At 41.6% G+C, this 25,141-nt stretch overlaps 1 protein-coding gene across 1 annotated transcript; it reads left to right on the top strand.

The window, feature by feature from the left end:
* Positions 1 to 1,320: 1,320 nt before the first annotated feature.
* Positions 1,321 to 13,279, top strand: LOC307014285 (chromodomain-helicase-DNA-binding protein 8-like; the record flags this gene model as incomplete). The annotated part of the gene is made up of 8 exons (XM_079642158.1): positions 1,321 to 1,416; positions 1,517 to 1,612; positions 3,084 to 3,182; positions 3,627 to 3,738; positions 3,957 to 4,124; positions 4,262 to 4,416; positions 5,816 to 5,939; positions 13,136 to 13,279. The coding sequence occupies exons 5-8, from the start codon at positions 4,038 to 4,040 to the stop codon at positions 13,277 to 13,279; spliced, it is 510 nt and encodes a 169-aa protein (XP_079498284.1). The 5' UTR covers positions 1,321 to 1,416; positions 1,517 to 1,612; positions 3,084 to 3,182; positions 3,627 to 3,738; positions 3,957 to 4,037.
* Positions 13,280 to 25,141: the final 11,862 nt, after the last annotated feature.

Raw genomic sequence — 25,141 nt, forward strand, 5'->3', positions numbered from 1 at the left:
CGCCTACTAAGGGCTTCTCGGCAACTCTGCAGAATCCTATGGGTGACGTCACGGACCCTACGTCCATTTATATGTACAGTCTATGGGTTATCCACAGATAAATATGAAGTCTGACCAAGTACTTAACGTCCAATATATTGCATAGTTTATTTTGGCACTTGAAAATCACCTTCCCTGAATTTTACTCAGGTGTAACTAAAGTCTGATTTCAGGGTTGTTTATATTTCACATCATTAATCAGAATCTGCAAAGTAACTAAAATCAATGTAGTGGAGCAAAAATACCAGGTTAACCTCTGAATTTTAGTGGAGTAGAACAAAGTAGTACTGTATGCTGCTGTAACAAAAACATTTCCCAACTTGGGATCAATAAAGTATATCTTATCTTATCTTAAGATGATTGATGGCTACTGCCATATTTGCAAAATGTGCCTCTGAACCTTGACAAGTGCATGTTTCAGGCTTATCAATGAACAACAGGAGGGGTCAAGAATGCCATTTAAGCCAAAATTAAATAAATAAATAATTAAATAAATACATATATATATATAAATATGCCTATGAAATCAATTCTGAAATAAATAAATGAGGCAATAAATATGTATACATGTGCATTTAAATACACAATTATTTATTTCATGGGACTTTTATTTCATAATGACAAATTTATTTATTTCAAGAGACTTTTATTTCATAATGACATATTTATTTATTTCAGATGACTCGTATTTCATAATGACACATTTATTTATTTCAGGGGACTTGTATTTCATAATGACACATTTATTTATTTCAGGTGACTTGTATTTCATAATCCCACATTTCCATTCCTTATTATGCAAATGAACGGGGGGTGGTTAGCTCACAGATCCAGACCAAAGCAAGGAGCGCGCTCCCGCTCACGGGAGCCTGCTCGCACTGCGCTCCGAACAGCTGTTTGCTTTTCACCCAACAATGACAAGCGACTCACGAAACGCTATGTTGTAGCGTTGATAAACGAAACAATTTATCTAAATTGATATTCAAAATACCAATACCAAAGGAAACATTTTTTTTTAAACAATATTTTTAGTGGCCCAAGCGGGCAAGTGGAAAGTACGTTATGCTGGCACGGGGTGTCTAAATAGTGCTTCCGGGCCAGCGGGCCAATGATAATGTCGAGCCCTGCTTGAGTAATGTTACTTTGCTGCTAAAAATGAAACATCATTATAAGATGAGGACATCACCAAAGTGTGTGAGTCTGTCAGGGGGTTTGATCTGTTCTCTGTATGTCGTAAACACTGCTCTGGTATTACTTATCTTGTAAAACATAAGTCTCTCGCTCTTGTCATCGTTCAGGCTTTGCATTTTAACTCCTATGACTGGTTGCGGACTCGAAGGGAACGACTTCCTGGCCTTCCTGACATCCAGGAAAAAGGTGAGATTCTAATACATTTGAATGCCAAAAGCAAATTATTGTTTTTAACTTTTTAAATATGATTGTTTTGGTGCATTTCTGTTTTATTGGACTGAGGCAGTAGATATCTACTGGAAACAGTGGAGAGCGATGAGATGATATGCAGAAAAAGGCCCAGCCGGATGGTTGCTGCTCCGTGTGGAACGTGTTAAATCAGGTAAAGCAATTTGGTACCCAGTTATTTATGGTATTGAGTTTGAATTTAGCATTTGGAACGTAATTTCCAACAGTGCATTGTAGGGCTGTCCCGAATACAATTTTTCGGGCTCCGGATATTCGGTAGTAATCAGCAGCGAATATTCGGTGCTGAGAGATTTGTATTTTTTTTTTAATAAAAAAATGTTCAAAAATATATTTTTTCAAAAAATATTTTTTTTGGTAAAGGTTTCATAACACTCTCCGAATCCGAGACACCTGACAACACGCTGTTAAGCAGAAGCGCAGAAAGAGCATACTATTACGGTTTATATTTATTTATTGTCTCAGTACTCGCAAACATTAAAACTAAATGTGTCCTCTGTAGGGTAACTGTAGGGTCTGCTGTATTGTTGAGGATGTTGATGGCTGGGATGCACACAAGTTATGATTAGGCTGAGCTACTCAACGTTATGCCATTGCCTTAGCCCCAGATGATGAATAATAACAATAATGCATTACATTTTTTATTAGAACGCTTTTACAGGTGCTCAAAGCGCTTTACAATTACAAATTACACATATAAGAGTCATTACTGTGGACATTACCCACAGGAGCAAATGCGGGTAAAGTGTCTTGCCCAAGGACACAACGGCCTGACTCAGTGGCGGCCGAGGCGGGATTCGAACTGGAGTTCACCAACGCCCCTTGATCTTATGACCAACGCTCTAACCACTGCTAACCACCGCGCCAAAACCGCCCCATGTTCCCACATTACTCCTATTATTTTCACTATTCGGATAAAATTAAAAAAACTAATATGAAAAACAATTTGGTTGCTTGCTTGCAACTATTTTCCAAGCAAGTAAGTGCACGTTTTTATCATGTGTAACGTTACTGTTTAAACGGCGGATAAAGCAGCTTCATCATGGCAACTTGACAACAGCTAAGCTAGGCTACTACTTACAGCATCCAGGTGACTTTTCAGAGTTGTTGTGCCACCGTGGTAGGCCAGTTTCTTATTGCATATTTGGCACATATTCTTCTTACCGTCGTCCAATTTAAAATGGTCCCACACAGCTGAAGTCTTTGGCATTTTGTGGGAGAAACGAGGTGAAGCGAGGTGAAGCGTGCCGTTTGCGTTTGTGACTGAGTGAACACGATGTCAGGAGCACAGGCTGAGATTGTATATATATTTCCGCATTTTAAAAGTGCAGTTCAAAAGTGTAAATATAGTATAAGAATATGGCAATTCGCCTTTATTAATAGCATACATTTAGAAAAAAAATAAAATAATTGAAAACGAATATCCGAATAATGAAATTGAAAACCGAATAGTTGGCCAACGAACGAATATTCGAATAGTCGAATATTCGGGTACAGCCCTAGTGCATTGTAAAGACTGAACGATGTAAAGCTTGACATGATTTGGTCTTTTACTTAAGAGGATGTTTGTCCTCCTGTCTTCTCTTATTTCCTTATCTTTCTTTCAGGTGTAACATATACCAATGGTTGTACATGACAGAGACCTCCTCCGCCTCTTTGCTGTCTTACTAGTCAATCCTTCTGATCAGGTCCTTTACTAAATAGTGGTACGTTTTACAGTTCAGTGTATGTTAATTTAGCAACTTAATTCTTTACCGCTGTTGAATAAATCCTATATTGCTAGTCATTTTATTAAAACTACGATTTGTAAACTTTTTGATTCCAATTACAATAATCTTTATGTTTTAATTGTAAAACATATCTTAACATCCATCAGCAATCAATACAACAAATCATCCAACACAAAATAGAAGAAATCTGGACCTATTTCTTTTTATACAACAGCATGTTTTGGGACTGCTCATTTCTTTGTCTCTGAACATTCCAATAATAATTAGTTTTTTTATTGTTTTGTTCTTTATTTTTGTTGTGAGAATCACTTTGCAATTATTGTGTAAGTGCTATATAAATAGTTATTCTAATATTATTGTTGTTACTATCATTACTATTATTACAAATGTTTTCTTTGTTTTCTTTATTTATCGCTGCAGAAAGGATCATGCCAGCCCACATCAAACACCTGATCAAGAGCTTGTGAATCTCACTGCTGCGGACACCTGTGTGATATTCGACTCTGACTGGAACCCTCAAAATGACCTGCAGGTATGATATATATATATATATATACTGTATATGCTCTGTCTGTCCTAAAGATAGTTCAATAGGGCTACAACAACAACAACAACAACAACAACAACAACAGTCTTTCCGTTTATTCCCTCGGTTCTTTAAGTGTATATTTTCCCATTTAATGCTTAAAAACGTTGAACAGCAGCTGCACATGATGCTCTTTTGACCCCTCTTTTATTTTTTTATTTCAGGCTCAAGCTCGGTGTCATTGTTTTGGCCAGTCTAAGGCGGTGAAGGTGTACCGTCTGATCACTAGAAACTATGAGAGGGAAATGCTGGATAAAGCTAGTCTGAAGCTCGGGCTGGACCGTGCTGTCCTGCAGAGCATGAGTGGGAACAAAGAAGGCAACAACAACGGGGTGAGAAAAAGAAAATCTGTCATATTTCTAGATGCCAAGTCATTTTTGGGTCAGTCGCTGTTTCAGTACGCTTAGTTTATCTTCGAAAAGAGTTTTCTAAATCCAATTGTGTAAATATCTCTCTGCGTCGCCTTTAGCCGGTCCAGCAGTTCTCCAAGAAGGAGATCGAGGACCTGCTGAGGAAAGGAGCCAACGCCGCCATCATGAACGCGAACGACGAAGGCAATCGCTTCTGCGAGGAGGACATCGACCAGATCCGGCAGCGAAGAGCCACCATCATCACCATGACCAGGTATGTTCTTAGCAGCACTAGCCACTTGCTCTTTGTGAGACACCAAGTATTTGGTTATTTGAAATCTAATATTGATGATGTAATAATTAAAACTAGGAATGGGTACCGAGCCCCAGTATTAACGGGGCCCCGGGGCTGAATTATTAAAGACCGTGGTACCGTTAAGGTCCAACGTTATCGATCTTTTTATCGGTACTGGAGACATTTAAAAAATAGATGTCATATGTATTATATCTACATAAACATTATATTGCAGTCTTACTGTCGCCAACTCCGTTTCTAATATGCAATAAGACTACAAAATGCGTCTATGATTTATTTTCGATCTTTCCAATCCAGGCGAGAGATCTCTCTCCCCGGTCGGTGTGCGAGGAGGTGGGGCAGTTTACACACACAACCTGCTACATGCATGCAACACACACACACACACACACACACACACAAGTGCGCACACGCATGCGCACAGAAACACACACACACATGGCGGAGAGAACTAAGCGCCCCGAGGGTAGTTATATGTTACCGTCTTGAGCATGGATGTATAATAAGAACTGGATAGAGCGTCGGAGGCGGGGTCTCGTTCTTTCCGAGCTGCTCATTGGCGCATGAAGTCAAAATGGCCCAACTTTTGAGAGAGCGAAACGTCAGATTACCCGTCATGCCTGGCTGTCAGAGCAGAAGAACCCGTATGTGCGCTCACAGAGCATGCGCCCCTTAAGCCCCGCCCCCCGAGCACCCACTCTCGGCTCACTAGAAAGAATTGAGAGAAAATAAATCTAGATTCGGCTTTTAGTGCATTTTACAACTTTAAGGACCAAATGTTTCTAATAAGGGCTATAAAATAGTTCATACTGGGTAGTTTATTTAGTTAAAAAAAAAAATATCCACTGATTTACAGACGTCTCTTTCCCAATGTTAGTCAATGGGAAAAAGTATTTCTGGGCCGGTCGACGTCACAGACTGATAAGAAAATTGTAGTACCACCGTTTGGACACAACAAATATTTTCCTCAGAGTCCGGCGCACTTCCTGGGGGCTTGGTCTTGAGGTGGAAAATGCTCGTTGCCAAAGGTGCAATAACAATTTAGCATGTAAGGGCGGTAACACGAGCTATTTGTCTAAACATTTAGCAAAAGTGCACCACATTCAGACGGAGAAATGCACCGGGTTCGACTGTCTTTCTAGTAGCTCTGTAGCCCCATCCACGAGTAACGTTTCCACGTCAGGTGTTATGTATGCTAGCAGCAACACACAGAGTTAACTCAATGATACAAACATGGGTTAATGATTAGAGGTAACTGAGTTATTTATTTTGTTAAAGTTTCAGCTATTCTGTTTACAGTTCTATCATCACATAATTTAATACGATTTGTTAAAACATTGTTGTTTCTTATTTTCAGTTTTTTCAAGCAGTGGCTGTACGAGAAAGACGTGGAGGACCAAGAAATGCTGGCCAGATTGGCAAAGACCGGAAGATACATAACAGAGAAGATCATGGATATTTACAAGAAAAAGAAAAAAAATGTCTATAATTTCTTTGTTGCTGTTTACATTTGGAATTATATTTGTTATTTTTAAATAAAATGCATCTATTTTAGATGATATATTTATTTAGATGTAGGTTTTTTTGTAATATTATTGTATTAAAGGTTTGTTATGAAGGTTTTTATGCATGTAAACGGTGTGCAGAGTCAAAACCCTCAAAGTACACCCTGTAGCGAGTAAAACTCTAACACAGAAAATAACTCCCCAAAACGCCTCGTTGGTGAAACGTCATCATCCATTTGATTCTTCCGGGTACGAGATTACGTAAGCACGTACCCGGAACGAAATGGACCAATCCGTGGAGCCGTTATGTTACGTCAGTGGAGCCGTTAGGTTAAGCCCCTGCCGATTGGTCCAAATTGACCAATCCACGGACTTCCTCACACACACACAGTGCAGGCAGCTCTGCTGATTTCTCCTTCCTGGCTGCAGGCTGATAACAGACAATTGGGACCGCGGCGAAATTCTCTCTGCAGACCCATTCTCACAGCGTTTATCAACCTTTTTCTTACTCAATATCAAGCCACACTTATTGTTTTTACTTCGACTGTGACTTTGTGTGTGCTCAGGATGAGTTTGGCTGTGTTTTGCTGTGTATCGCTAAACGAGGAAACAACACCTCCACGGAGCTCAGCGCGATTCACAACGTCCCGACCAATCAGAGCACACTGTGCTCACAGGGAGGGTGGGGGCTGGAGCTATTAGAGCTACAACGAGCCGTTAAAGGCAGAGAGTGAAATTCGGTGAATACACGTAGTTTACAGAGATGCTGTATGAGAAACCAATGTGAGTTTGGAAAATTGCACAATATAAATCTATTGTAGTAGACCTCAACAATGGAATTATGATCAGTGGAAATGGCCATGACATGTCTCCTTTAAGTATAATTTATTAAATAAAAATACTGTTATGAACACTATACAATGTCTTTATTTTGATAGTTACCAGAATACATTGTATATGTAATACTAACATAAGCTGGTGATAGATAAATGCTGGTCTGCTGGTCTGCTGGTATGCCAGCAAAACTAGCATATGTTGTGTTTTGGTCACCAGCATGGACCACCAGAATGATCCACCAGCATGGACCACCAGAATGATCCACCAGCATGGACCAGCATGATCCAGCAAGGACCACCAGCATGGTCCATGCTGGTGGACCATGCTGGTGACCAAAACACAACATATGCTGGTCCATGCTGGTCAACACCATGCTGGTCCATGCTGTTTTTTTCAGCTGGAACGCAACCACACACTTATAAAAAAATAACACACTTTATAAAGGCAACACTAACCAGGCTTTGTGTGATTTTGTTTATTTGTACCTTACTTTGACCATCCGTTCACTGTCATTGATCATTGTGGAGAGCAGGCAGAAGTGTTGTTTTGTATTATAGCAGCTATCAGATGGAATCAATACATGGGCTGCACAGGTTGTGCTGTCGGACTATCACAAGTAAAATCATAATGAAAAGGTCAAATGTGGCTGTAGAAAACGGCTTATGCCACAATAGGATAGCAACAAGTAGTCAAGATAGTCAGTTTAGCTTTAGCGGTTGCTGTTGCATAACTGCGGTCAACTCAGCCGTCTCTCGCGTTCGCTTGATCAAATCAGCAGCTATTCATTTTTGAGTGCGCAATTAATAGTGCCTTTATGGTAATCGCTGTACAAGAGTAAAATAATGCATGTTTTTTTCTGCTTTATTTGCAATATAAGTCATTTATACCATAAGTTCTTAATACAACTGACACTGTTTTACTCATTCCTAGTTTGACTGCTACAATAAAATGACGTTTTTACTGTGTACTTTTTGGGTAATACTCTCTCAAAGTCCCCTCCTGAGCACAAAATCATGCCACTTCTGCTTCCGCCTTATTTTCATTTAGTAGTTTGCCTTATTTTTATTCAGTAGTCCTTCTCCTCCTTTTTCTTCCTCTTCTCGAGTAGTCAGTGTGGTGCTGTTGCTTTGGTCTGGGTCTCTGGATCTGTGAGCTAACCACGCCCCGTTCATTTGCATATAAGGAATGGAAATTAGTCATTATGAAATGCAAGTCACCTGAAATAAATAAATGTGTCATTATGAAATACAAGTCCCCTGAAATAAATAAATGTGTCATTATGAAATACAAGTCCCCTGAAATAAATAAATGTGTCATTATGAAATACAAGTCCCCTGAAATAAATAAACGTGTCATTATGAAATACAAGTCCCCTGAAATAAATAAATGTGTCATTATGAAATACAAGTCCCCTGAAATAAATAAACGTGTCATTATGAAATACAAGTCTCTTGAAATAAATACATGTGTCATTATGAAATAAAAGTCTCTTGAAATAAATAAATGTGTCATTATGAAATAAAAGTCCCATGAAATAAATAAATGTGTATTTAAATGTACATGTATGTCTTCGGAAACTGTAGTGTCTTAACTCCGAAAAAACTATTTGTTTCTCTGAATCGAAGGTTAAAAACACAAAAGCATTTTAATAAACCAATCAATATTGTGTAATTAACAAGGATAAACTGATATTTTTTAGTGGATGAGTAATGCAGATATCGCCGTGTAATCATTTGACAGTGAGGGGAATATATCCGGTTTTAATATGAAAACTTCAAGACCGGACTTCAAACTGTTTTCACCCACGCTAACTTTATATGGAAGCTGCATACACGTTATCCTGGCGAGACCTCAAATCATCTTCGTAATATCTATCATCCTACACATCGACTGGACGTGGATTCTAAGAGTACAATATACACTTCTCGCCAGAAATCGCATCAAAAAGCATTTTAATGGCCAAACTATTCCACAATTTAGGATTTTCCAGAGAGGGTTATTTGTGAATAAACGTCCCTCCGGAGCGTTTGCAATGAACGGGCGGGGAGCATGTTGTTTCTTACACGACCACTAGAGCACCTCTAGTGGTCGTCTAAGAAACAACATACACTTTAAAACGTGTCTCTGGGTCGTAATAAGGGCATGAACAATCGGCCTATATGGTCGTTTTTTGTAGGAGGACAGGCTGTTATTTTGACACCTTCAGTATAACTCATTAGGGCAGCTTGGGTTTGTTTCTGCATCATCATCAGTGCTAGACTTATATACAGTAGGACACGAGCACGTCACACAGCTGATTAAAATGTTTTTGCAACACTCATGTTGGCTACCAAATCATATGCGAACATATGCATATACATTTTTAGAGGCTTTTACCCAAGAAAAACCTTTTTATTTTATTAAACTTTCTTCAAACATTGCTTGAATAAAGAATGGCAAACAAGTCCAATAAGAAATGTTTTAAATATCAACCATCATGCTATTTTCAGGTATATATTATGGGTATCAGATATATATAAAAAACATATATATGATGTATTTTGCTCAAAACACCAAACAGATTATGCATTTTAGACATCCCTCAAACCCCTCTGTTTCAGCCCTGTTTTGGCTGATTCTCTGCTGGCCCCGCCCCCTTTTCAGCAGCAGGCACACTGTGAGTTCTGTGACGAGCTGTCTGCTCTGCTCAGATGTAGCTAAATGCTGCCGTGGTTAAACGCAATATCATGTTCCAAACGACTTCAAGGATTATTTCTGAAACAGTATGGAGCTCAAATGCTCATTTTCATGTGGGTTCACTAAAAGGTGAGTTCCTTTTTTTATTTCCTGCTTTTTTTACACATACTTTCTCCAGTACAGGTTAGCTCTGAGTGTTAGCTATGCTTGCCAATGTAAACAAAGACCATATTGCGTCCAAAACACGTTGCGCATTGTTTCTGATAGCAACATTTCTCATAGAGCCGTGGGTGTAAAGCCAGCCCACATTTCTGATATTACGTCATATCACAGCAAATCTGAATCAGCTCCGTTGTAACCCCGTTTTTAGAAATGTGGGGACAAAGGAAAAGAGAGAGGGTTTTATTTTCTGACACTTTGTGAGTTCACTAGCACACCGGGGATGTGGATGGGACATGTATTTATGTATAAAATACATCAAAAAGTGGATTTTGCATGATAGGACACCTTTAAAGCGTATAAACATGTCCCAATAGAGCAGGGGTTCCCAAACTTTTTTCCCAAGAGCCCCCCCCCCCTACCGCAACAGCGGTAATTAAAGGTTAAAAGTCTAAAAAATGCTATAACTACTGTCACAAACTGGATGAATGTGAAGTATTTTGTTAAAGAAGGATGAAAGCGCAATTAAGGAGCACTATTGGAGTGACTTTGATGGTTATTGGGCTCTGGATTAATTAATTTGGATTCCCGCTGTATGAAGAAATTAAAGGACGGCGCGGAAGTGGAAACAATTCACAAAGGGATTAAACTATTTAAAACACATGCTCAAAGTAAACCGGATTTTACCGGATTCAAAAGTCGTAAATAATCTACAAAATGGAGGAGACCAATCTGATCGGAGCAACTGTGACAAATAATCCAACTGAAACCGGCATGGACAATGACTATGTTTTATGGTTTGGACACTTTACGGGCAGAAGAAACATTTCTATTAAAGAAATAATTATACATTTCTGTCTTGTTATGCCTATAATAGCTACTAACTTGAATTGTTATTAAAATTAATTAATCAATTATTTTTTATATTTTATTGTAATATAGAGACAAGGCTTTTAGTGACAATCATGTATTGCGTTACAATTATATGTAAAAAAAATATATTTGGCCTCAAATCATCTGAGGCCTGGCGCCCCCCCTGCGATCTTTGGCGCCCCCCAGATTGGGAACCACTGCAATAGAGGGACACAATACAATTAGGAAACCTGGAAATGAGCATAATATGTCCTCTTCAATGAAAAGCTTGTTGCACAGTATCCCTTGGTTATAAATCAGTGGCAAAACTATCATACGGAAAGAAAATCAATCACACTTATATCTGGATTCCTCTTTAATTATGAACCCTGGTGTTTTTTTGCTAACCCTGTCTGAAATATATTTGGCCAGATAATCCACCAGGACAGTTAGCTCAGATAAATCAAGCTGGTCAAACAGGAAAAATCCCCCCCAAGGCCTGTTTATGTGACTGTCAGACGCAGAGAGCCCACCTGGGAGCGCTGCCATCAGCGTGGGATGTCCTGGTTAGGATTCCTGTTCAATCACTGCTCTTGGCTCCCGCTCGTGTTGCCTGTGGCATTTTGATTGAATGTTTTCTATTCACACACAGAGCTCCCTTTAATGGCCCTTTTTCATGTGACAGTGATATATATGCAGGTAATTACAATTGGCTATGATGGATAGTGCTGTCTGATTTACCATGATTATCCTGAGATTAAACATGTTTCAGAAATATCAAATGTCAAAAACTATTACAAAGTCGCACGAGGAGTTGGTTCTCTGGGGTTCTTTATTTTAAATGATGTTACTGCATCGCTAACTGTGAGAGTATGAATTTCTACTTTGTGTTAAAAAACAATTTAGAGTCTAGATCGTGTGATGTTTGTGAGAAGCAATGCTCCACGTGCCATGACATCTGACAGGATGTACTTATGAACTAAGTGTGCCTCAGTTGTGGTGTTTACATCTCTCAGCATGGCTGTCACAGTGCAGAGTGTGAAAACACACTCATTTGATGTTTAGACAGACAGGTTTCACAGGCCTGACTGAAGCCTGCCGAAACGCAGGCGGGTGCTTTATAGACATGGTGACAGAGTCTTCATAACACCCTTTCATTTAAGTCTTTTAATCGTCTTGGTGGCGTAAACCATTACTTAGTTTTAATCCAAGTCCCTGTTACATCCCGGGACACATTTATCTCCACTGTCATCGTGAGTAACAGTTTGTTCTAAATTGACCTCCCTTATTAAATAAAGGTTATGCAGAATAAAAAAATGCTCAAGGTTGTTCTCTGAAAGCTTGGCTGGGAGGGTGCCAGGCAGGAGGGAGGAAGCCAAAGATATTCCTGAACTAAGAGGACATCCGCCAGAGAGACAGGGCCTTAAAGTCTAATTGGTCTGATTAGAGGAACGCCCCCGCCAGCACTTCTGATTAAGTGGAGTGATGGAGGCGATAAAGGCCTGGCATGTGGCGCTGGACCATTAAGTGGGTAAAATGAAACAAAGTTCACTTCTTGGCTGGATGGAGATCGTCCTGTCTCATATTTTATCCTCCGTGCGCAGCGAGATGGGACCATATCAGTCATCCTCTCATGCCAGCACCCGTTCCATGTGTCTTCCTGCTGCAGCCATTTCAAAGACTGACACATGCTCAGAGTGTGAACAAAAGCAAGGGCAGAGGCAGGAACATTTCTGCTCGGAGAGTTTCACATTTTCCTCATCGGTTGCCGATTAATGGCCTCATTCTTTTTCCTTATTTTTGTATTTATGCTTCCTGAATCCTGACCCAAACGATTTTCCTCCTGTACCTTCTACAGTATGGACAATTCAATATTTGTACATACTTTAGTGTATGTAATAAGCAGATTAGATTTCATTTTCCTTTGGAGACACACCAACAAGATAAAATTCATTTTAAAAACAATAACTGGCGGAGAGAAGAAAGCAGAAACACCCATGTAGCCCCGCAGGGCGTTTGCTTTAACTAACTAAAAAAAAATAAGCTACATTTTCTTCCAATTCTGGTGACGTATGGCTGCTTTCTGTTCCTCAGCTTTGACAGATGTGCCCCAGCATGTTCAGAACTCCCTCAGGCATCTTTCTCAACACTCCATGCACACTACACTAAACATAAAATATGAAACATAAAAGTAGAAATGCACATTCTAAAACACAAGGGGCATATTTATGTCAAAAGCTCGTGCCTCAGCACTGTCAGCCCTCGCAGTGTCATTTTGGGACACAGCTCTTGATAAGGAATTGGGTCGTTTGTGCTGGCTGAGGAGGAGGAACGGGGGGTTACGTAATGTAACCCTAGTTCTATAAGCACAGGCGGAAGCCTCTACTGGACTCTATGGGTACTCCCCTCATCAATGATACGCGAGCGTCCACACACTGAAGTTGTATAAACGTAGCCGGCCAATCAGGGCGAGCCTACCTGAATGCGCCCGCAGGCCCACAGTATATAAGGCGGCCACGCCTCCTGACTGTCATCCTACACCCTCTTCAGCGAGCAGCATAGGAAGACAGGGCCCCCAGGTAGAGGGCTCTGCCTGTGCTTATAGAACTAGGGTTACAATACGTAACCATCTGTTCTATCTCACATAGCCCCAATGGATAACCACAATGTCGTCCTACACGTCGACCCACCACACTGCCCCTGACCGGCTTTTGGTTAACAACCACCGCACCCCAACTTCCTCTCATCCGGTTTTGACCGTGGATAAATCGGGGCCGCTGGGTAGAGCCTAATTGGTCTGAATAAGCCCATAGCTCCACCCTGCAGGTGCCAGCGCAAGTGACTAACACTGCACACTACGCTTCCCAGGTCCCTAAGGAGCATGGGGAGAGCGTAAGTGCAACTTGTCCTCCACACTCACACACGCTTACCTCGTGTAGAGTGTGCATGGGCCGAAGTGATGAAGGCTCTGGAGAGTCCTCCAGCCCCGTTTGGGGCTTACTGCGCACCATGTTCCCCGGGTCCCTAAGGAGCATGGGAAAACATAAGTGCATTATGTCCAGGGGGTCAGATACAACTTACTGACCCACAACTGGCCCAGAGTGGGTAACGCCCCTTTTGCAGCTGAACCGTCCAGGGCTGGCCCACCATCATCTGTGTAACCTCCGCGTGCCACGGTGCCAAGCGGCGATCCGAGGCTACCAGGATGACTGACAACCGCTCTCGTCTCACCCTCTTCAGGAGGGGGAGAATGAGACGCAGCAGTGGAAAGGCATAGAGCAGCTTTCTTGGCCATGGCTCGTGTGCAAACGCGTCCACCCCCAAAGGTGGATTATCCCGCCGAGCCAGGGAAAACCATAGGGTACAGTGGCTGTTGCGCCGGTTGGCGAACAGGTCCACCTCCGCTTTCCCGAACTGGGCCCAGATCTGCTTCACCACCTCCGGGTGAAGTATCCATTGGTCTGGCAGGGGCCAGCCCCTCGACATGAGGTTGGCCCCCCTGTTCTCCCACCCAGGGATGTGGAGGGCCCTCAGAGACAACACATTCTCTGAGGCCCACAACCACAGGTTCTCCGCTGTGCTCAACAAGGCGGCGGAGCGGACTCCGCCCTGCCTGTAATCGGAGGTTGCCCTCCACTGAGGGGGGGATGGTCACCAGACGTCGTTTGTGCCTCTTGGGATCTAAACGAAGGCCGGCAAACCACCTCTGCAGGCGACGTACTGTATGTGCCCTGCTCTATCGAAATCATTCGCATTGACCCGAAGACACATTTTGAGTTGTATACACTGCTGGAAAGAGGATATTTCGAGCTTTCTAATGATATCAGGATTGTTTTTGTTCTCCAAATATTAAGCGAAATATGTCACATTATATAATGACTGTCACAGAGTCATCATTTTAAGAAAAAGGCCTTCAAAGTTTTCTCTTCTCTAGAATCCGTCGATCTGATTGATTATTAGCGGAGCAAATGATCAAAATACTACGGAGGGAAGATATTTTCGTTTGGATTACTGGTGTGGGAGAAGCTCGCGAGTGTGTGTGTGTGTGTGTATACGTGTGTGTGTGTTTGTGTAATTTTGCGTTTGTGTGTATTGCGTTTGTTTCCCGGGGAAAACCCTCATGAGAAACACCGGCTGTTGTTATGCCTGCTGTGACGTTAAATTACTCCGTTCTCCGCTTGTAATTATGCCGTTACAAGCTTCAAAGTTGTATTTATCATCTGAATTTGCCGAAACAAGTTTAATATTCTGAAAGCCAAGACTTTGTTTAATTGAAATCAGATGAAAACAAACTGTAACGGACCCTGCCGTGTTATTTATGATTACTCTACGCTTACATTCATGATGTCAGCCGAAGGGAGGGGGGGCGGCGCTGCGGAAGAGCAGATTGCCTGTCATCTTCCCTTTACAAGCTTAAAGAATGTATTTATCGTGTGAGTTTGGAAATAAAAGTTTCATATTCTGAAAGCCAAGACTTTGTTTTTTAAAAATCAAACAAAACACCCGAACCCCGAAAAAATTGTTTTTTACGCAAATCCACGTTGAGCCGTTGCGACTTCCGATTGAATTCGATAGAGCGGGCCACATATGCAGTAACCCCAGATTGCCCATTCCCTGGACCTGGCTATGACTATGAAGTCGCTCAGATAAAAGAAAACCCTCATGCCATGGTCTCGAAGCGGCTGAAGCGCTGTGGCCACACATTTGCTGAATGTGATTGGGGATAGGGAGTAGCCGAACGGTAGTCTGTTGTACTCGTAGGCTATCCCCTGGAAGGCAAAACGCAAATACTTTCTGTGCTTTGGAGCAATTTCGACATGAAAGTAAGCGTCATTCAGGTCGATTGTTGTGAACCAATCTCCCAGCTGCACTAGTTCCAGTAATTATCTTATGGTTAACATATGCAATTTTCTGCAGGCAATGTGCTGATTCAGGCTGCGAAGATCCAGAATGGGTCTGAATTCCCCTGTCTTCTTGGAAACTAGGAAGTACATGGAATAAAGCCCCTTTTCCCTGTCCTGGGTGCACACAACAGACACAGCCTGTTTTTGCACCAGGGTCTTGAAAGGAAACCTTTCAACCTTTCAAAATCTATCATCCTCCAGGGATGATAGATTTGCCTCTCTTATTACCCTGAATGGAGGAAGGGCACTGCAGAACTGGAGTACGTAACCCAGTTTGAGTGTCCTGTCCATCCAGTCTGTCAGCACACAGCTGCGCTTCCATTCCCCATAAAACTCTGTTAGGGGACGTGCAAGATGTGGAGCCGCAGCTATGAAGCTGTGGTACTCTCTGGCAGCCCACTCTGCCGCCAAACCCTCCATAAAAGGAAGTTTGGCCCATGGGGGGCTGATACAGAAAGGGCCGATGTTCTACTGAGGTCCCTGAACGCACCGTCATAATGTCATTTTCACACAGACGGTGAAATGCACTGACTGGAGCTATCACACTAGGCGAGGTGTATTTCCTAACAACAACACGCCGGCCACAATGCCCCTGCACCCGTACAGCACTTCCTGCGGTTTATCACACTCACATGCGCGAGTAATCAGCGACACGCCCAACACACCCTGATTATTTGCCGCTGCCGCCATCTGTGCTCCAAGACGGAATATTTTGTCAAAATACTCCAGCGTCTCTTGGTCACGAGGGAGCGGGGGCAGAGGCTTCTTACCCTCTGCCCAACCTGCTGCCTGTGGGAGCAGATGGGCTGCCAGGCTCTCATCAAGGGGGGGCACGCTGGGACACCCTGTGTCCGTGCGGCCCTGCACCCTGAGAATTCCCACCATACCAGTCACTGGAGCCTTCGTCTTCAGCGTCTGCTGCCACGACGCCTACACACACTGCCAGATATCTGGCAACGGGGGCGAAACGAAAGCTGGCTGCGCCCGTCGGACCGGGCCGTAGAACCCCTGGTGGAGGCGGCTCACCGGCCTCGGCAGCAGTGGTGCGGGGAGCGGTAGCCCAAAGCGCTACGCCGCCATGGTCATCACCAGCTACAGTTATACAACTTCAGAGTGTGAACGCTTGCGTATCATTGCTGAGGGGAGTGCCCATAGAGTCCAGTAGAGGGCGGAGCCTGTGTGAGATAGAACAGTATGCATGTCAAAGAGAATATTATAACCGCAGAGAAAACCTAAAGCTAATCCTCATACCTAAGTGCATAACATTGGATTTATTGGACAAGTTGTACTGACATGATGATTTATTACCTGCTTCAACATCAGCCAATCAGCTTGCAACCCGCTCACTGCGAGAGGGATCCAGGGACCCCTCCACAAAACAAACCTGCTTTGCTGGAAATAAACACATTATGCTCTTTTAAACAGTAACATGTATTCCTGCTATTAATCCCCATTTTTTATAAATGGAACAGTAATCTGATTACATATTTTGTTTATGTAACTGTAGGTGAATACAGTTACCTTTTCTTATTTCCTGATTACATAAAGCCTTACTCTATTGTACATGTAATCTATTACTCCCTAAGCCTTCCCATGTTTATTATGTAACTACAAACATGGATATTTGATGTTAGGACCTGGGGGGACAGAGCCTTCCCCGTCGATGCCTCCTCCCTCCGAACTCACTCCCCAAACTCATCCGTGACTGCACCGCTCTCACCATGTTCAACTGCCACATCAAACTCATATTTTCAGAACTGCTTTTCATCTGTAATTAATGTTTTATTTTACATATCTCAAGTGTGATTTACTCTTTAAAGGGTCTTTGAGTGTCTTGAAAAGCGCTTTATAAATAAAAACATTATCATTAATATTATTAGATGTCAAAACTTGTCTCACTGCTAGGATCCAAATTCAGCACAGCACAGGACAGAGGGGACTTCCAAAGGAAACAGGTGGATGTACAGGGGGGGGCAGTCAGTGTCAGCAGCAAGTGTTTGCATTAGCGTCACTATGCAGGGTTATATAAAGAAATGTTGAATAGATAGTGATGAAAACTTACTTAATCAAGTACTGTACTTTGGTACCCATTTGATTTGATTTACTTGACCAATCCTATTTTACAACACTCTTACACCAAAACACATCTCTCAGGTAAGCTTTTACTTTTTCATTTGTCTGACAGTTTTAGTAACTTTTTACTGTAGAGTTTTTATTCCCCTTTCTCTCCAGAGAAAACAAGGAATCCATACAATAAAGAGCAGACAAAATAAGAGGACCTGATAAGTATTGAGAAAAATTCTCCTTTGTCTTAAGCTTAATAAAGTCTTTAAAAAAGCTTATTGGATTCCCTGGAAAATGCAATGTAAAAAAGCTAAAAACAGGGCTGTTTTTCTGATACATTTATGAAAACGATTATTTTTAGAGGTAAATGGTGAAATGCTACATGTACATTAATGCAGCACTAATATTAACTGAAGCTTTAAAGAAAGTACTTCCTGTTGTTTTTCTCTGTAAAAGTAAAAAAAACAGACTGTGATCTGAGGTGGGTTTGGAAAATATTTAACGAGCAGGCATGCAATCTATACTCACTGGCGTTAGACGCACATTAAGGAGAGACAATATCTAAAAAAACAGGTTACCCACCTCCATTGTTTTGCAGCAGAAGCCTGGATACAATATCCGTGAATGAACTCAAGGCTGTCCTTCCTTCTTTTTTGAACAAACACTCTCCACTCACCATGTGAGGAGGAAGAAGGCTTAAGAGATTCCACCTCTCATAATCCACGTCAAGTCCTTATTGCCTCTTGGTTATTAAAAGTAAATGTTATATCGACATTTCAATCACTCTGCCTTATTGCTTCCTCCAAGAAACTGATGGTGAGCGATTGTATCTGAAGACGTGTTTTTTTCGGATTTAGGATTATGTAACATGTGAAGCTTATGTTGCCAGGGCAAAGGTCATTTATGGAGTTTAAGATTTTGCACAATTTGAAATACACAAATGTAACCGACAACAATTTATATAAAGTGCCGGAAGAGGCAGAAAACACATTCTGCTTATCTGCTACCCAAAATAATGTTAAAATTCTTAACTTTTTAAAACACAGAATGATTAATACAAACAAATAGGAATTCAATTGTGATGTCAAAGTGTTAGAACAACAATAAAATAGTAAATGTGAAAAGAAGGGAATGTTTGGTGGCCGACCCGTGCAAACACGCTACAACAACCCAGTCTCACGGCATTTCGTGTTATATTCACGATATTTAATCTATATATTCGTGTTCACCAATATGATTTTCCCCTTTTTTCGTGTCACACAGAGCGATTTTAAAAGCAATGTATTTCTATTGGTAGTATGTTTCGTGCCTACACCACGCCTTTTTGTCCGGTCGGGTCTTGGAAGACCGGAAGCCGTGTGGTTCATAAAAACATGTTCTTACTCAATATCAAGCCACGATTATTGTTTTTCTTTTAAATCGTATAATGGCGGTCTTTTTTTCCGTCCGCGAGGAAAATAAATGGGGCTCAGAGCCTCAGAATACTGAAATCTGTATTTTTTTAATCTTTTTTTCCTTCTAATTTGTTATTATTTTCTAAATAACACACTGTTATTTACTCAACAATAACACACAATTATCCTTGTTTTTATTTATTTGTTTGATTCTATAATCTCTGGCTTTTTTGCCGTTCCTCTGGAACTGAATTTCAAAATAAAGTCACCGGAAACAGACGTAGGCCTATAAGGGACATTTCGAGCATCATTGTGATACACACCCACTGAACTGATTACCCGAGATCCTCAGCTATGGTTTAAGCTCGATGCTTGGATGTTTTAGCCGCAATGCAAGTTGGGATATGGTGTTTATGCGATATGAAATCCGAAAAACATTTACAAATAAGAAAATAATACTTTAATCCGAGTGTTCTTGCTTTTCTCTTTGAAAGTCATCACATAACGGCATTGTAATACACAGTTCGGCTGCATTAAATATGGCACATCTGCCGTAGTGCTTTATTTATAGAGCCCTGATTAGAAGACTTCTAGATAAACTGGAAGAACTGCCACCGAAACTGAATATGTGACGTGGATCATAAATATAAAAGCAATTAAACAACATCTTCAATTTCTCTTCACACAATACATCTCCTTTCAATATCAACACTAATTTAGCTGACTTTTATATTTGATCCAATTGGTAAATAGGCTATATTTACACCCTAATGGTGCACAGCTTATAGATAGGGACTTTTTAAAGATATTACTGATTTTCTTTTAATATAAGAATGTAAATACTGAATTGAGAGAATAGTCAGGGGTTTTGGGTAATGGGAGACACATCTATGGATTCACAATTACAAAAGCTTACCATTAAATGACAGATATACCTTTCTGTCTATGATGTTTTACAAATCAGATATTAATGTGTAGAAGTAAAACATGTGAAATAACATAGCAATATCCTGTAAAATGATGTGAAAACATGAATAAAACTACACATCTTCAGATGTTATACATACATAAGTGTCCTATACTAAAAATACAAAGTTATTATGGCATTGTATGCTGTGTGTACCTTATTTGTAACATCTTCAGACCTTTCCAACTCCTCAACAGTTGCCTGTCTTTGACTGTTGCAGGTGTAGGTTAAAATAAAAAATATATGTGTGGATAACAAAATACATCCGTCATAAACTAAGCTGGAAACTTATACTGGAAAGTATAACTTATTGTGTTAATATATAATAATTTATATATACAGTCTATGGTTAACACTCACTGTAAACTTGACAGTTTTTTAACCTGCAGCGCCTAGTGGTTAAAGCACATTATTTAATTGTGTTGAATAGGTTATATTTACATACAAAATAGGGGGAAAGTAGAAGGTCAATGATAGAAATATAGAATATAAAAAATCAAGAAGATACTGTAAGTGATCTCTACAATGAAACAGTTTAGTGCCGGATGTACGAAGATATTAATAGGAGGATGTGCAAAAAAATTATAATAATTAACCTTTATTTAAACATTAAAGAATACTTTAGCTTAGGGTCTTCTTTTAAATAAGAAAAAAGCTGTGGGGGTATCTACAGATAAATATTAAGCCTGACAAAGTACTTAACGTCTAATATATTGCTTTCCTGCAATGTTAACTATTTTGAAGCACTTATTTTAACTGATGTATACATATTAATTATACTCTTATGTACGTAGATAGTATAAGAAATGTGCAGAATATGACAGTTTAATGGTGGAGGTATACACACATATTGATAGACGTCTTGTAATGCACTGTTGAGGAACCTGCGACCCAAGCTTTTCATTGCATAACTACATATATATACTACATTCATTGCATAACTACACCGTATTTGTATATATGATATGTCAATAAACCTTAGAACATCTTGAAATGTTGAAAGGGATGTGCAAAATAGCCATTATATACAGTCTTTAATTAACGAGTAATGAATAGACTTTATAGGGATCTGCAGATAAATGTTTAGTCTTCTCAAGCACTAACTATCGCCTGATTGCTGGCATTTGACAATCACCTTCCCTGAATTTTACTCAGGTGTAACTAAAGTCTGATTTAAGGGTTGTTTATATTTCACATCATTAATCAGAATCTGCAAAGTAACTAAAATAAATGTAGTGGAGTAAAAATACCAGGTTAACCTCTGAATTGTAGTGGAGTAGAATTACAAAGAAACAATGAGCTGTCATGTGGGTATATATTAATTCTGCCAGATATGGATACAAGCGATTTTCACCCATTTAGTAATTACATGTTTTAAATTTGATAACACCGATGTGTTTCCTATCGCCTAAACCTCCAGGGATGTACACAGTTTAACCTGTTAAGCCCGAGAGACCCCGGTACCGGGGCCCTCCTGCAACATCCTGAAGGAAACAATGTCTGAGGGCGTGTTCATTTAATAAACTATGAATGTTTTATATCCATGTAATAGGAAGAAACTCATCTAACTGATCATTTTAATTTTTTTTTCAAAAAAAACCCCACATTGCTAACGCTGAGCCTCTGAATTAGCGAAAAATGTTAACAGATGACTGCACCAAAATTCACTCACAAAACCCTATTATTTATCTTTGCTGCATATCCATGACATTTTTTCACATCGTGAGGTGACAAAGAATCGAAGGGTACCCTTCATTATCACTCAATTATTCGAACTCGCGGAGATAATAACAAGAACAGACATCAAAATATATGGCACTAGGTAGCTAAAAACGCTAACATGGCTCATTTGTGTCGTAGTCTGGTCAAAAGTGGTCTTCAATGGCATTAAAACGATAAAAACGCTGCTGAAGTTAATCCATAGGTTAATCCAATGTGTCTGTGTCCCTTTGAAATTATTTCTGATAATCCATGAGCAATAAACCTGCTTTTCGGTTTTCAGATGTCAGAGCTAGAGACAGCTTCACTCTCATGCAAAACTGTGTGTGTGAAGCCCCCACCTTTTTGTTTTACCATGTGTGTGAGTGGGGAGATTCCTCTTCGATTATATTGGCTCTAACGGTCAGAAAGAGATGTCAATCACCAAAATCGACCAATGGGCTCCAGAGAAACGGTAAAACCCCCATTTCCACCCAAATCACCTCAGAGGTGGAGTTTCTTTTGCTAAACCTCTATAAAAAGGTCAAATGTCACTTGTTTTGCATCAATCTTGACACAGGGTACCTATTATATGTTGTATTTTGGATTCCTAAAGCTTTTAGTCTACCTTACCATCATCCAAGGGTAGTTTTCACTATAATTAAAAAGTACTTTTTGGACGGACACTATAATTTACAGTTTTTCACTATGTTCAATCTGAATTTTCTTTAAAATAAAAAACATCTATATTTATTCTGACTCTTCTACATCCAACTCACAGGTTTATCATTACTTTGAGAAAAAAGATTATTAATGTAACCCTTTTAGAAGGGAAGATATGGTCATTTGTTCTGGGAATGTCATTTTCGAACCTGAGACCTGAAAAACAGGCTCAGGGCTAAACTGGTTAATACTGGCAACTTCTAATTGTGGGAAAAACGTCTTTTAAAACTACAATTCCCAGTAGAGACGTGCCAGAACATGTTGCGAAACACAATAGCCAGCATGTGTAGTTCTGGGGGGGACCCGTTCGAGTCCAGTTTTGGATAGTCTGCCGTGGGTTTCATTCTATTTCAAAGAACTGTCTGACGCTCGACGTAACCTTGGTACACTGCCACTCTAACATCCAATCACAGAGCATGAAGATTAATCACGGGGTTTGTCAAGCAACAGGACTGTAGTCCCAAACGATAGTTGAGGATTATGGGTAGTGTAGTGTCTTCGGCCATCCTAAACTCCAAAATGTTTTTGGGATTTCATACCGCATAAAAACCATATCCCAACGTGCATTGCAGCTAAAACATCCAATCACCAAGATTAAACTATAGCTGAGGATCTTGGGTAATCAGTTCGGTGGCTATGTATCGCAATGATTCTCGAAAAGTCCTGTTAAGATTCCCGAGAAGTGACTGGAGATGAGAACCTGTTATGCAAGCACTAAAACTGAGACAGTGGTGAAGTGTCAAAAAAGGCTTTATTTTGTCCACGACACTGACAAGGAGTTGACGAAGAGAACGTAGAGGGAAGACGTGGAGCTGGGCTTACCAGGAGGGGAGGCTGGACGTGGCAGGCAGAGCAGCTGGAGTATGTGGATCTGGAACAGGAAAAACAAGCAGGATTAGGAAATAATTTCCTTTCACAAGGAGCATCAAAAAGTCACAAGGAAAAACACTAGTAGGCCTGGACGATAGTTTACCACTGAAGAATAAATGAAGAACTGGCGAAGTCTGAGGATGGGAACCAGGGTTTTAAGCAGGTGCAGGTGAGTGGTGGCAATCAGTGAGATGAGCAGCAGCTGAGGAGGTGAGTTGGCGGGAATCGGAATGTAGGTAGCCACGCCCAGCCAGGAAGACAGACACACAGATAAACAGACAAAACAAACACAGAGAGGGAAAAAAGAAGGAGGAAGTACTGCAGATCCTCACAGGTCCCATATAGGCCTACGTCTGTTTCCGGTGACTTTATTTTGAAATTCAGTTCCTGACGGACGACCAAAAAGCCAGAGATTATAGAATTGAACACATAAATAAAAACAAGGATAATTGTGTGTTATTGTTGAGTAAATAACAATGTATTATTTCGAAAATAATAAAGCGAGCTTTATTACAAAAGCCGATGACAAAAAGCATGGCATGAAACAAAACGAAAGCACAAGGAAAAAACATTACGGAAAGACTGACATGGAGGGAGACAGGAAAAACAAACAATGAACCGACAGGGGAACACAGGAAGAGACAAGACTAAATACAGGGAGGGGTAATCACGAGACGAGAAATAGCCGGGCAAGGGAGGCAGAAACACAAGGGCAACAGGTGAACACAATTAGACAATCAGACACACCAGGGAAACTAACACAGGGAGAAGGACCAGACAAGAAACAAGGAGGAAAACATGAGACAGGGAGAACAGAACAGCAAAATAAACCCAGACCTAGACATATAAAACCAAAAATCGTGACAGAACCTCCCCTCCCCTCAAGGGATGGACTCGACAACCCAGAGGCAAGGCATAGTTCATGGAGGGGGTCTTGGGCGGACAGCCCGGGGGCAAGGCAGAGTTCATGGTGGGGTTCTCGGGCGGACGGCCCGGGGGTAAGGCAGAGTTGGAAAAGTCAGGAGGCCGGGCTCGAGGGCACAAGGTCGGGCAACAAGGCGGCGACGGGATTGCTCCGGAGGACGACGTATGCCACAATGGGACCCCTCCGGGTCAAAAGCAGGAGCTGTTGGGACCCCTGGCGGGACAGGCGTAGACGGAACTCTGGACGGAACAGGGGCTGGTGTCAGTGGGACCCCGGACGGAGCAGGAGCTGGTGTCGACGGGACCCCCAACAGGACAGGATATGGTGTTGACAGGAAACCCGGCGGAGCAGGTGTCGATGGGACCCCCAACAGGACAGGATATGGGGTTGGCAGGACCCCCGGCAGAACAGTAGTCGGCGGGACCTCCAACGGCACAGGACATAGGGTTGGCAGGACCCCCGGCAGAACAGCAGTCGGCGGGACCTCCAACGGCACGACCTCCAACGGCACAGGTTGGAAGGACCCCCGGCAGAACAGTAGTCGGCGGGACCCCCAACGACACAGGACATGGAGTTGGCAGGACCCCCAGCGGAACCTCCAACGGACCAGGACATTGGGTTGGCAGGACCTCCGACGAAACAGGTGTCGGCTGGACCCCCAACGGCACAGGACATAGGGTTGGCAGGACCCCCAACAGAACAGTAGTCGGCGGGACCCCCTACGGTACAGGACATAGAGTAGGGGCTTGAGTAGGAACTCGAGAGGGAACTTGAGAGGGAACTCAAGAAGAGACTCGAGAGGTGACTTGAGAGTAGACTCGAGAGGGAACTTGAGAGGTGACTCGAGAGGGGACTCAAGAGGGGACTTGAAAGGGGACTCGAAAAGAGACTCGAGAGGGGACTTGAGAGGGGACTCGAGAGGGAATTTGAGAAGTGATTTAAGAGGGGACTTGAGAGTTTACTTGGAAGGGGACTTGAAAGGGGACTCGAGAGGAGACTTGAGAGGAGACTCGAGAAGGGACTTGAGAGGGGACTTCAGAGGGAAATCGAGAGGGGACTTGAGAGGGGACTCGAGAAGTGACTTGAAAGGAGACTCGAGAGGGGACTTG

The sequence above is a fragment of the Notothenia rossii genome, assembly GCF_949606895.1.
Source record: "Notothenia rossii genome assembly, chromosome: 8".
In the NCBI taxonomy this organism is placed as follows: Eukaryota; Metazoa; Chordata; class Actinopteri; order Perciformes; family Nototheniidae; genus Notothenia; species Notothenia rossii.